Source organism: Amaranthus tricolor, chromosome 12, assembly GCF_026212465.1.
Source record: "Amaranthus tricolor cultivar Red isolate AtriRed21 chromosome 12, ASM2621246v1, whole genome shotgun sequence".
NCBI classification, from domain to species: Eukaryota; Viridiplantae; Streptophyta; class Magnoliopsida; order Caryophyllales; family Amaranthaceae; genus Amaranthus; species Amaranthus tricolor.
In genome coordinates, this window is record NC_080058.1 from 7,535,624 (window position 1) to 7,548,036 (window position 12,413).

At 26.9% G+C, this 12,413-nt stretch overlaps 1 protein-coding gene across 2 annotated transcripts; it reads right to left on the reverse strand.

Moving 5' to 3' along the window:
* Positions 1-427: 427 nt before the first annotated feature.
* LOC130797163 (uncharacterized) lies at positions 428-10,305 on the reverse strand. Of its 2 annotated transcripts, XM_057659648.1 has the most exons (3): positions 9,276-10,305; positions 8,994-9,158; positions 428-694 (listed from the first exon to the last, which is right to left on the reverse strand). In XM_057659648.1, exon 1 carries the CDS (start codon positions 10,153-10,155, stop codon positions 9,661-9,663), a length of 495 nt encoding a protein of 164 aa, XP_057515631.1. In that variant the 5' UTR covers positions 10,156-10,305; the 3' UTR covers positions 428-694; positions 8,994-9,158; positions 9,276-9,660. The 2 variants fall into 2 exon arrangements, with proteins under 2 accessions (XP_057515631.1, XP_057515630.1); XM_057659647.1 differs by lacking the exon at positions 428-694 and having other exon boundaries at positions 8,819-9,158.
* Positions 10,306-12,413: the final 2,108 nt, after the last annotated feature.

Here is a 12,413-nt window from a genome sequence, read left to right on the forward strand (position 1 = left end):
TTTTTTTTTTTTTTTTAAATTTTTTATATATAGGATTATTATGAAAGTATTACATTTTATATGGAAATTGGAAGGTTAATTTGCTTAACAGGGGGTTCAATTTTGGAACTTTAGTATGGAGGTGATTTGTACTTTTTTAGTGTGTATTATACTTAAAAGTATAAAAATAGTAGTTTATGTTTTTTCATTGGACAAATATAATCATTAAAAAATATTTGCTATTATTAAGTTGATGAACACTAAAAAATTGTGGTCTATAGACTAAGTTTATAAAAGAGCTCTGCTAAATTTTGCGTTTGGTTCTAAATGACTTTTCTTACTCTATCATATATTTCAAAAAATGATTTAAATTTTTCTTTTAAATTTATGTAAAAAAGGAAATTTAACGAGTATTAAAAATATAAAAAATTAAGAAAGTAGAGACATTATTTATTCACTAGTAATATGTTTTTTGTAGTCTTGCAAAATGTATATGATTTTTTAACCATTTTCATGGCTGATTTTTACAATTCATCCCATTTACGAATGTTAAAAGCACAATAAAAAAAAAATACAGCTATCAGAATTAATACCGCAAAACATAGAATCATCCGTAAACACTTCTTTAACCCATTGTCTGATTCTCCATTATCAGCCCTTAATTCCTCCATTTTGTTGCAGACTTCTGATTTCAGTCCATTCTGCTTCTCCTCATCTGAATTTACAATTTCCATGGCTGATTCTCCATAATTTTATTGATTTATTGATTAGGTATTTTTTATAATTTTTCCTAATTTTATTTTCATTCAAATCGTTGACATTGTAAAGTTCAAAATGTTGTAATAATTTGTTTTGTTCTCGTCACAACAAACGTTAGTGTCAAATGTATACTTTGTCTATATTGATTATTACAACATTTATGGGCGTTAATGAGTTAAAACTTTATAATGCCAACAATTTGAATAAAAACAAAAATATTACAATATTTATGAGCGTTAATGAATTAAACGGTGAATTAAACGTTAAAAAATGGTGAATTAAACAAAAACTGGATGTTATTATGTGGAAAAAACTTACAAAATGATGAATTGAACGAAATTTAACATGAACTTAACGAAAAATGCTACGGCAATTAGATAGTGCATAAACTGGATACCACAATGTGAAATTTTCTTAAAAAAATGCTACCACTGACATTTCATGAAAACTGGATGTTACCATGTTAAATTTCCCAAAATATAACAAACTAGTATAAAACTCGTGCAATACACAGATTTTTAAATACGTAATATTTTAATGAAATTTTAGACTAACACAAATATTAAATGAAGGTGGATAATAAGTATTTACACATGTATATTGTAAAGAATTAAATATAAAGAAACCCAAAATACGTTGTTAATCAAGAGTTTAATGGTTTTGAAATACCTCTATATGTACTACATTTTCAGTACGATGACATATTTCACCATCCTAGTCGCATATGAGAATTTTTAGTCCTTTCCTTCCAGTGACTCTAGAAATGATGACGTAAAATTGTTCATGACTAAATAGGTTAAGGTAGGAACAAACTAACTTTGAATATTGTTTGTCCTTGACTTTTATTAATAGTCATTAATATTACATGTTCCCCTGTCACTATAAATTTATTGAATGTAATTAAACTCATGGTTATTCTATAAAATATTATTAAACAACACTAAAGATTCAGGGAAGAGAAATAGTATTAGAAAACAATTGGAATGGCCATATGGGGCTATTTATATTGTAATATCAGCCATGAAAGTGTTTATATATTTTTATTTTCATAAAAGAATAATTAAATTACAGAAAATCAGACAATATTTTTAGTTGATTGATTTTTATTGCACTATATTTGGTAGCTAAGATAGTCTGATTGCCTACACACTGATTGAAGCTGGTTGATTTTTTTGCATTAAATTATTTCTTTCCATAATAATCATCTAGTTCAATATTTTTTACAGTTTTCCTAAAATTCAAATTTATTATTATGGTAGTCTAATAATGTAAATGACTGAATTTAGTAATCAATTAAATTAATTTATGTCGCTTAAGTTTTAATTTATGTCGCTTAAGTCTAATAATGTACTTCTTGTAATTTAATAAATTGCAGTATAATTGTAATGAAAGAAATTTATTTTGCAGTATAATTTTCTACCACTATATTTTCATTATTTTATCTATTTTTCAGTATAATTTTCTAAATTGTACATTTATATATAACAGTGTAATTGAAATAATTATGATTTATTGCATCCATTAATGTATAAATTTTTCCAAAGATGCAAACGTGTAAATATGGTAAGTCAAAAAATAAAGCAAGTTAATTCCATTAATACTATCCAATGGAAAAAAAAAAAAACAAATGTCATGCGTACATTCAAATTGGCTTTTGCTAAAATACAATAAAATTAAGTAAGTAGAGACGTTTTTTATCACTAGAAATATGTTTTTTCCCGTCTTGTAAAATGTATAGGATTTTTTAACCTCTTTGTAATATTTAGAGGTGTACATTCGAGTATTTGATAAATTTAGAGTATAATATCGAGTTGGGTCAATTTTGACTCGTGTGTATGTAAGTAACTTATCAATTTAATTTTAATCATATCAAATCATGCTCAATCTTAGTCATTAAACCATATTTACAAAATAGTTTCCGCTACAAATGTTATTTAACTACAACAATAGACTATAGTCAATGAAAACTTGTCTTTAAATACGTTCCGTTTAATGTAGCTAATTTGCCCCTCAATCTTTAATCAAGTTTCACAAGTATATCTAACTACGATATGTAAATATTAAAAAAAAAAAAAAAAAAAAATTGTGTAATCACAACAACTAGTAAAAAATTGAAAGTGTAATTAAATTCAACTTTAGAATATTACTGTATACCGCAAATGCCATGTACGGCTTTTGTCAAAATTTCGGACATATTTGTATATATTAAGACTTTAAAATTTTAAGAAATAAATTGTACATTATAGTTATATTTCGTTTCACTCTGAACAGTTGTATACATTACGTATATTATATCACATTTTGCATTGTGCGCAATGTAATTATATTTATACTTTTATTTTTTTATTTTAAATAAAAAATAAATGGTTCGTACCTTGAGTACAATACGAAATTATGAGTTCTTTTAATAAAAAATAAATACTAATTTTTGCTAACAAAAATAACTATGACATTAATTTATAGAAGTATTAAATATTATTACTATTAATAACACACTTTAAAATTAAATATAAATACATAGAAATATTTAAAATTATTTTATTTGTTTAAACGACAAAGATAAATTTTTCTCATAAAAAATATAAGTAACTTACATAAAAATAGTCACAAGTCACAATGTAAATCATATTAGAATCAAGCATTGCATTTAAGTAACCAGGAGCTTACATAACAAAATAAATCCTAATAGAAGTAAATTATATTTTAACCATCTCAAAATATCAAATAGTACACTATTAATAAATAAAAGGAAAAGTTAATATTAATAATCCAACCTTTCACTTGTCCGTTATGAATAATTCCACTTTTGGATTTTTTTTTTAATAATTCAACCTTTGCACTTAGTTTGCTATCAGCATACTAATAGAGTATGTTGATAGCAAACGAGAGGCAAATGTTGAATTATTATAAAATAAAAAGTTATGCTGCTAACACTACAAAAAACTATTGAATTAGCGATGGAAAAATAACGAGGGGAAGAGTTGGTCGCCACTGGCGACGACAAGGCGAGAGAAGGACTAGTCACCAACTGAGAAAGTACATTGTCGACGGGCTTTGTGGTCGCCAAAAGCCATTTTTCTTTTTTTTTTATTTTATTATTTGGCGATAGATTCGATGGTAGGCATTTCGTCGCCAATAAAAGGCAGTTTTTTTTTTTTTTTTTTTTTAATGCTTGGCGACGGGCGTGGGTTGTCGCCAGGTAAACCATGAAATTTTTTTAAAATTTTAACTGATGGCTCATGGGCAATATATTTAAGAGAACGTTAAACAGTTCAATTATTTATCTATTTTATTAAATAAACGCTATTGTCCCAATATAAACTAGAAAGATTTGTTAAATATATAAACTATAACTTAAAATAATTCACAGCAGTACTCAAAATAATCTTTATTGAAGTGAAAATTTTAAAATAATCCGAATTATTTTTCAAATATACCAATCAAGAGAATTTTGAGAAAATGCATAAAAACTTAAGCTCATTATGAAAAGGGTACATCAATTGTAATGATAATTTTGAAAAAATCAATACTAAAGATTATTTTGAGTGGATGAGTTAAGAGTAAAAACTATTTTATTAAATTTTTCTAAAAAATCAATAAACAGTTACTCTTGCAAGAGACTAATAAAATATAGAGTATATAATTAAAAGAAATAGGATATTAAGATATCTAGCTAATAATTTCAATCCTTATTCAATATCCGGTTTAAAAACCAACATACGATAAAATTATCTAATTTCAAAAAATCGAATAAATTATCTGCTTTTTTAAATCGATACCAAATATTTCAAGCTTACTTTTTTGCACACCCCTAATTTTATCGCTTGTGTTGTAAATCTAAGTATCTAACCTCAGTATATATTGCCTAAAATTTACAATGAAATAAATTAAAATAAAATGGAAAACTACCAAAAAACCCAAAAACCCACGGGAAATTTTCTTTATAAGTATAGATTTTCTACATGTCCATTAATCCCATTTCGATTTTCGTTTATTAAACTTCAAACTTCCCCAAATCCCATCTCAATTCCTTAGTATCTCATCATCTTTTCAAAATCAAAATGGGCAAAAACCAAAGAAACAAAAAAAACAAAAACAAACCCAAGAAAACCAAAAACAACCCCAACAAAAACCAAAAGCCAAAAACAACCTAAAGAAAAACAAAAACAACCCTTAGAAAATCAAAAAGAAAACCAAAAACAACCCCAAGATAAACAAAAACAACCCCAAGAAAAACAAAAACTATCAAATAAGACGGAAACAAAGGCGGGAACCAGTGGAATTCAGCACCATCATACATTTTTATATGAAACCTAATTTACCAACAGAATCTTGCAAATCTAAAAGAAATTTTCACCATAGAGAATCATGGCAAAGAACAGGTAATAAATTCAGCCGTTCAAAAATTGGATATGGAGTTGACACTGATACAGGATAACGACGCAGTAAATGAAATGTCGAATAACGTTCTGTTTGTTTTCATGGAGTCATTGTTGAAAAAGATTAAAGAAATGGAGAAACAGAATGGGTTATTGAAAAAAAAGAGATTGAGTCGATTGAGATTAGTGATCTGGGTGTTAATCTTGAGGAGATTAGTATGTTTAACCCGGAAATTAGGGATTTGGAATTAATAGAAAAGGATTTAGATATTGATAGAAAATGGCAAAGATTTAATATGAAATTGAGTCGTTTAATGGATGAAATTCCTGAACTGAAAAATATACAAAAATGGCTGCAAAATAAGTTTAATGATATGGAGAACCAAATAGGGAATTAATCCTTAAGAAGTATGGGAAAGTAGTAAGTTCAGATCATGAGGAGAAGAAGATGAAAAGACTGAAGATAGTGGAGAATCAAACAATGATTCATATATACTAAACACTTGTTTATTCTTCATATTAAATCCCTGCCATATACTATCAATATCTAAATCCTTTTCTATTAATTCCGAATTCCTAATTTCCGGGTTAAACTTACTAATCTCCTCAAGATTAACACCCAGATCACTAATCTCAATCGACTCCATCTCTTTTTTTTAATAACCCATTCTGTTTTTCCATTTCTTCAATCTTTTTCAACAATGACTCCATGAAAACAAACAAAACCTTATTCGACATTTCATTTACTGCGTCGTTATCCTGTATCAGTGTCAACTCCATATCCAATTTTTGAACGGCCGAATTTATTACCTGTTCTTTGCCATGATTCTCTATGGCGATAATTTCTTTAAGATTTGCAAGATTCTGTTGGTAAATTAGGTTTCATATAAAAATGTATGATGGTGCTGAATTCCACTGATTCCCGCCTTTGTTTCCGTCTTATTTGATAGTTTTTGTTTTTCTTGGGGTTGTTTTTGTTTATCTTGAGGTTGTTTTTGGTTTTCTTTTTGATTTTCTAAGGGTTGTTTTTGTTTTTCTTTAGGTTGTTTTTGGCTTTCTTTTGGTTTTTCTTGGGGTTGTTTTTGGTTTTCTTGGGTTTGTTTTTGTTTTTGTTTGTTTCTTTGGTTTTTGCCCATTTTGATTTTGAAAAGATAATGAAATTCTAAGGAATTGAGATGGGATTTGGGGAAGTTTGAAGTTTAATAAACGAAAATGGAAATGGGATTAATGGACATGTAGAAAATCTATACTTATAAAGAAAATTTCCCGTGGGTTTTTGGGTTTTTTGGTAGTTTTCCGTTTTATTTTAATTTATTTCATTGTAAATTTTAGGCAATATATACTGAGATTAGATACTTAGATTTACAACACAAGCGATAAAATTAGGGGTGTGCAAAAAAGTAAGTTTGAAATATTTGGTATCAATTTAAAAAAGCAGATAATTTATTCGATTTTTTGAAATTAGATAATTTTATCGTATGTTGGTTTTTAAACCGAATATTGAATAAGGATTGAGATTATTAGCAAGATATCTTAATATCCTATTTCTTTTAATTATATACTCTATATTTTATTAGTCTCTTGCAAGAGTAACTGTTTATTGATTTTTTAGAAAAATTTAATAAAATAGTTTTTACTCTTAACTCATCCACTCAAAATAATCTTTAGTATTGATTTTTTCAAAATTATCATTACAATTGATGTACCTTTCTCATGATAAACTTAAGTTTTTATGCATTTTCTCAAAATTCTCTTGATTGGTATATTTGAAAAATAATTTGGATTATTTTAAAGTTTTCACCTCAATAAAGATTATTTTGAGTACCGCTGTGAATTATTTTAAGTAATAAGTTATAGTTTATATCTTTAACAAATCTTTCTAGTTTATATTGGGACAATAGGGCTTATTTAATAAAATAGATAAATAATTGAACTGCTTAACGTTCTCCTAAATATATTGCCCATACAATCCTAATTATTTATAAATTCCCCAACCCATTTAATTAAGTGATATTTTTAATTTTATCTAAAGAAAAAAAACTGACTTTTAATTCTTTGTTGCAATTTCATATCGATATTATTATATCATAATTGATTTTATCTGGCACATGAGATACATGTATACCAATTAAGAGAATAGAAACATTGTTTATTCACCAGTAATATGTTATCTCAGTCTTGCAATATGTACAGGATTTTTAACCTCTTTATGATATTGAGTTGGTTCAATTTTGACTCTTACATGTACATAGCTAGGCCTAGGGGTGTTCAATGGGCCAGGTTTTCATTTTGAGCCCATATCCGGCCCACTTCTAGAAGGGCTTTGTAAGGGCCGGGCCAAAAAGGGGCTATATTATAATCAAAATGAAGCGGCTATAAAAGGGTTCAATAAAGGCCAAAAATAGGCCTTTGTAAATAATATAATTAATGTATAATTTAAATAGTATAAATGACAATATCAAAGAAATTATTAATATTTTTTCAATCTAATTATTATAAATGATAATTTAATTGTTATAAATTGATAAATAAGAATTAAAATAATTTTTAATAGTAAAAATGGGTCGGGTTGGGCCAAAGCAGGCTTTGAAAGCCCGACCCATATTTACTTAAGCCCGACCTGACCCTTATCCGGCCGATTGATCACCCCTATACATAACTAACTTGTCGATCAATTTAATTTTAATGCATACAACTTATTTTGAATAAAATCAAATCATGCTCAATCTTAATTACAATCTTTGCAAAATAGTTTCCACTACAATTGTTATAAGTTAACTTTAACTATAGCTTATGGACACTTCAATTTATCATCCCAAATCACAAATTCTTGTATAAGACAGTCTCATAGTGATTCATGCTTCATATTTTGATTAAATAGCCAATAATAGAAACTTTTAGCGTAATGGACCCAATTTTACAACTTAATCTAGCCACAAATATGAAAATATTAAGAAAAACAGAATTTTACAGTCCCAACAACTTGAAAATTTTGAAAGTGTAATTGATGTACTCGATAATTATTCTATTTGTAATGAATCGAATTAATTTCCCCAAAACTACAAAAGTAATAAGCAAAAAGCTATTTAGTATACACGTTTACAAATCTTTAAGGCATATAAGCAAAAAAACAAGGGAGTTAATAAATTTTGCAACCTTTTTCATTTTATCGCCGCCCCCTTCAAATGAAATTACGAATTTGTCTTTGAATTTTAAAAAATTACAATTTTGCCACTCCCTATAAATTTCTTATTTATAATAATAATAATAATAATAATAATAATAATAATATTAATAATAATAATAATAATAATAATAATATCAATAACAACAATAATAATAATAATTAACTTTTTTATATTCTTCAAAAAGAATATAAATAAAATTAATAATAATAACAGTAATAATAATAATAATAATAATAATAATAATAATAATAATAATAATAATAATAATAATAATAATAATAATAACAAAATTAAAAATAATAATTATTATTCAAAAAGAAAAAAAAATATTAAATCGCCCGGATTTAGGCGATTCATTTTTTTTTTTTCTTTTTGGAAAATTTATATTAATAATAATAATAATATTATTATTATTATTATTAATAACAACAATAATTCAAAATTATTATTATTATTATTATTATTATTATTATTATTATTATTAATTCATTTATATTTTTAATAAAAGCTCAATCAGCAGGGAAGCTAAATGTTGTCATGAGAGATTCACTTTATACTTGACATGGATCCAATTAGTCTCTTAATTCAAAATATAAAGAGTGCACATACCAAAAAAACCTTTCTCTTGAACAACAAGAAATGAACTGCAATGCAAAATAGAGATCAGTTTAGGGTAAAATAGACTGACCTCGGCTTATAGAAAACTGAAAATAAGGTCTTAGTTTGAATTGCATGAGCGGCTGTGGCAAGAACACCAAGGTGCATACTATGACTAGAAATAACAGAAGATGGCATATTGTTTAGCTGCCTCATCAACCTCCTCACTCCAACACGCAGTTCTCCATTTTCACCCCTATCGATAAGTAAAAATGAAATTCAATTACAATATTTATGAACGAAACGGGAACTTTTACCAGTTACCCCAGTAAAAAACAAAAAAAATATTTCCAACGAACAATATATAAATTACCGTAAAAATATTAAATGCATCACTAGCTAGTAGCTTCTTGGAACTGACAAATACACTCCACCCTGTAGTGAGTAGGTCACGCCTTGGTTGCCCTGCGTGATGTTTCTTGGAACTGACAAATATAAAAAAGTTAATAATAATATTATTATTATTAATATAAATTTTCCAAAAAGAAAAAAAAAAAAAAAAAAAAAAAAAAAAAAAAGTGAATCGCCATTCTCCATCATCAGCCCTTAATTCCTCCATTTTGTTGCAGATTTCTAATTCCGGTCCATTCTGCTTCTCCTCATCTGAACTCACAATTTCCATGGCTGATTCCCCATTCTTCTCAAGGATTAATTCCTTGTGTGGTTCTCCGGATAAAGACCAGATCATTGAACTTATTTTACAGACATATTTGTGTATTTTTCAGCCCATGAATTTCATCCATTAAACGACTCAGATCCATATCAAACCCTTGCAATTTTTCATCCACTTTCAAATTCAACTCATCCAATTTCTTATCAGAATCGTTTTCTTTTGATACCGATTCCCCGATTACCGGGTTAAACTTACTAATCTCCTCAAGATTAACACTCAGTTCACTAATCAGCCCAATTAGACGATCTTTTTCACTCTTTATCTCATCTCTGTCTTTCTCAACTTTCCCGTTTTCTTTCTTCATTTCTTCAATCTGGGCATGTAACGCTTGGACTTGTGATTGGGACCCTTTCAACTCATTATCCAAAGATTGAACGGTCATCGAAAGCGAATTTATTACCTGATCTTTGCCATCATCTATTTCGAAAATTATAGGAGGGTGCGGATTTTGACTGGTTCCCGCCTTATCGGCCTTATTTGGTTGTTTTTGTTTCTTTTGGTTTCGTTTCTTTATGGCCATTTTGAAATGATAATGAGATTCAAAGGAATTGGAATGAGATTTGGGAAGTTATAAAGTTTATTAAACGAAAATCGAAATGGGTTTGATGGAGATGTAGAAAATCCATATTTATAAAGAAAATTTCCTACCGGTTTTTGGGTTTTATGGTTGTTAGGGATTTGAAAGAATTAAAAATTTTAAATTTCTAATCAATCCCTTTGATTTATAAATCACTGTAAAAAATAATAAAATAAATTTTAAAAAAAAATAAATTAAAACAACAAAACTCTTACCCTTTATATAAGCGTGATTCCGTAATTTGTTAACCACACAAATAACCGTTATTTACTAAAATCTTTTGTAAAGAATTCGTGTTTTATTTATTATAATTTTATTTTATTTATAATGGGGTTAGATTATAACACCAAGGTTAAAATTAGGGTTGTGCAAAAATATTCCTTTTGAAATATTTGATTTTTGTATTAAAAAATCGAATAATTTATTCAATTTTTGAAATTGGATAATTTTGTTTGGATGTTCGGTTTAAAAAACCGGATATTCGTTTTCTTTTTTTCCTTATCATATATGTATATATTATTATAAAACTTTGTCTAGGCTGTCGAATATACTGACATTACTATTCTCAACTACAATTAAGTTGTATTATAACCTATTGTGATTAAATTAGAATTTGATTATCCAATCATATTCTTAAAATGATTTTCTTTTAAACTTTAAAAAATTAAGCTTTGTTGAAGAAAGAAAGTGAAATAAACTTAAATATTTATGTGTAGAAAATTGTAATTTTAAAAAAACCCCATAAAAAAGAATTTAAAAATCGAATATTTGATATCTGATCCTGATATCTAGATTAAACCTAAAATCCGAATTTTGGGTATGCAACTTTTTCGGATCGAAACCGGATCTTGATTTTCACTATCTGAAAAATTGGTGTCCAAATTCGGATGATTATATTCCGGTATCTAATTTTGAGCACTTTAGTTAAAATTAAGAGTTGAAGAGGTTGGAAATCGAGTCTGAGCACTTCAAATTTAAATATTACTCCTCCTATTTTCAAATATTATTGACATTGATATTTTTGTTGTAGATTCCAATGCAAATTTTAAAGTCAAATAATTTTAATTATAAGTTTTTAAAAATTATAAAAAGTTGATATTTACAAAGTATATATTGAGACGAATATATCAAAATCCCACATAAATATAATTTTTTTTATAAATTAATGAGAAATCGTAGTCAAAGTTTGACACTAAAATTTATAAATTTTATTTAAGAAAAAACACATAACAACGGAGGGAGTATCATATTTTGAGGGCTGTTTGATGTTTTGTAATAATTAATGGCTCTACTAGAGTTCAACATTTATAAAATTCAAGTCTAATCTACTAAATTAATCATGAATGTGGGCAATTAGCTTCTTAAATTTTGCCAATTTTAAAATTAAACCCCTTAATTTTTGATTAAGACAAAATAGTCTTATATTTTTTAATTCAAATATTTTCTTCGTTTTTTTTGTTTGTCCCTTTTTTTACACGCATTTTAAAGCAAATTTTAAACTTTAATATCTTTAAGTATGTATCATAAAAAATCTGTAAAATTATACATTAAATAACTTTGTATCAAAATGAATTTAACAAGATTTTATATGAATATAATTTATCTTTAATATATGTTTTAAAAATTAAATTTAAATTTCTATTTCCTAAAGTAGAAAAATGGGAAATTCCACGTGGTAACCTTGAGATTTTGAGTTTTCCACGTGGTAATCAAAACTTTTAAAAATCCACGCGGTAACCCTGAGGTTTACCAAATTCTTCCACCGTGACCTTTTTGCACATGAAACGTTAGCAAACACCAATTTCAAAGCTTTAACGTTATTGTACGTCTATTTATGCGACTCACCATTTCAAATGCCATCAGTTTCAAGCTTTTCCCCCAAAACATAAACCTTAACTCTACCATCTTTCATCTAAATCATATTTTTTCCCCGAAATCAAAAAATGGTAGAGTTAGGGTTTATATTTAGGGGGAAAAAGGTTGAGATTGATGGCATTTGAACTAGTGAGTCGCAAAAATAGGCATAGAACAACCTTAAAGCTTCAAAATTAACGTTTGCTAATATTTTATGTGCAAAAAGGTCACTGTGGAACAATTTGGTGAACCTCAGGGTTACCACGTGGATTTTTTCAAAGTTTTGATTATCACGTAGAAAACTCAAAACCTTAGGTTTACCACATAAAATTTTCTTAGAAAAATTT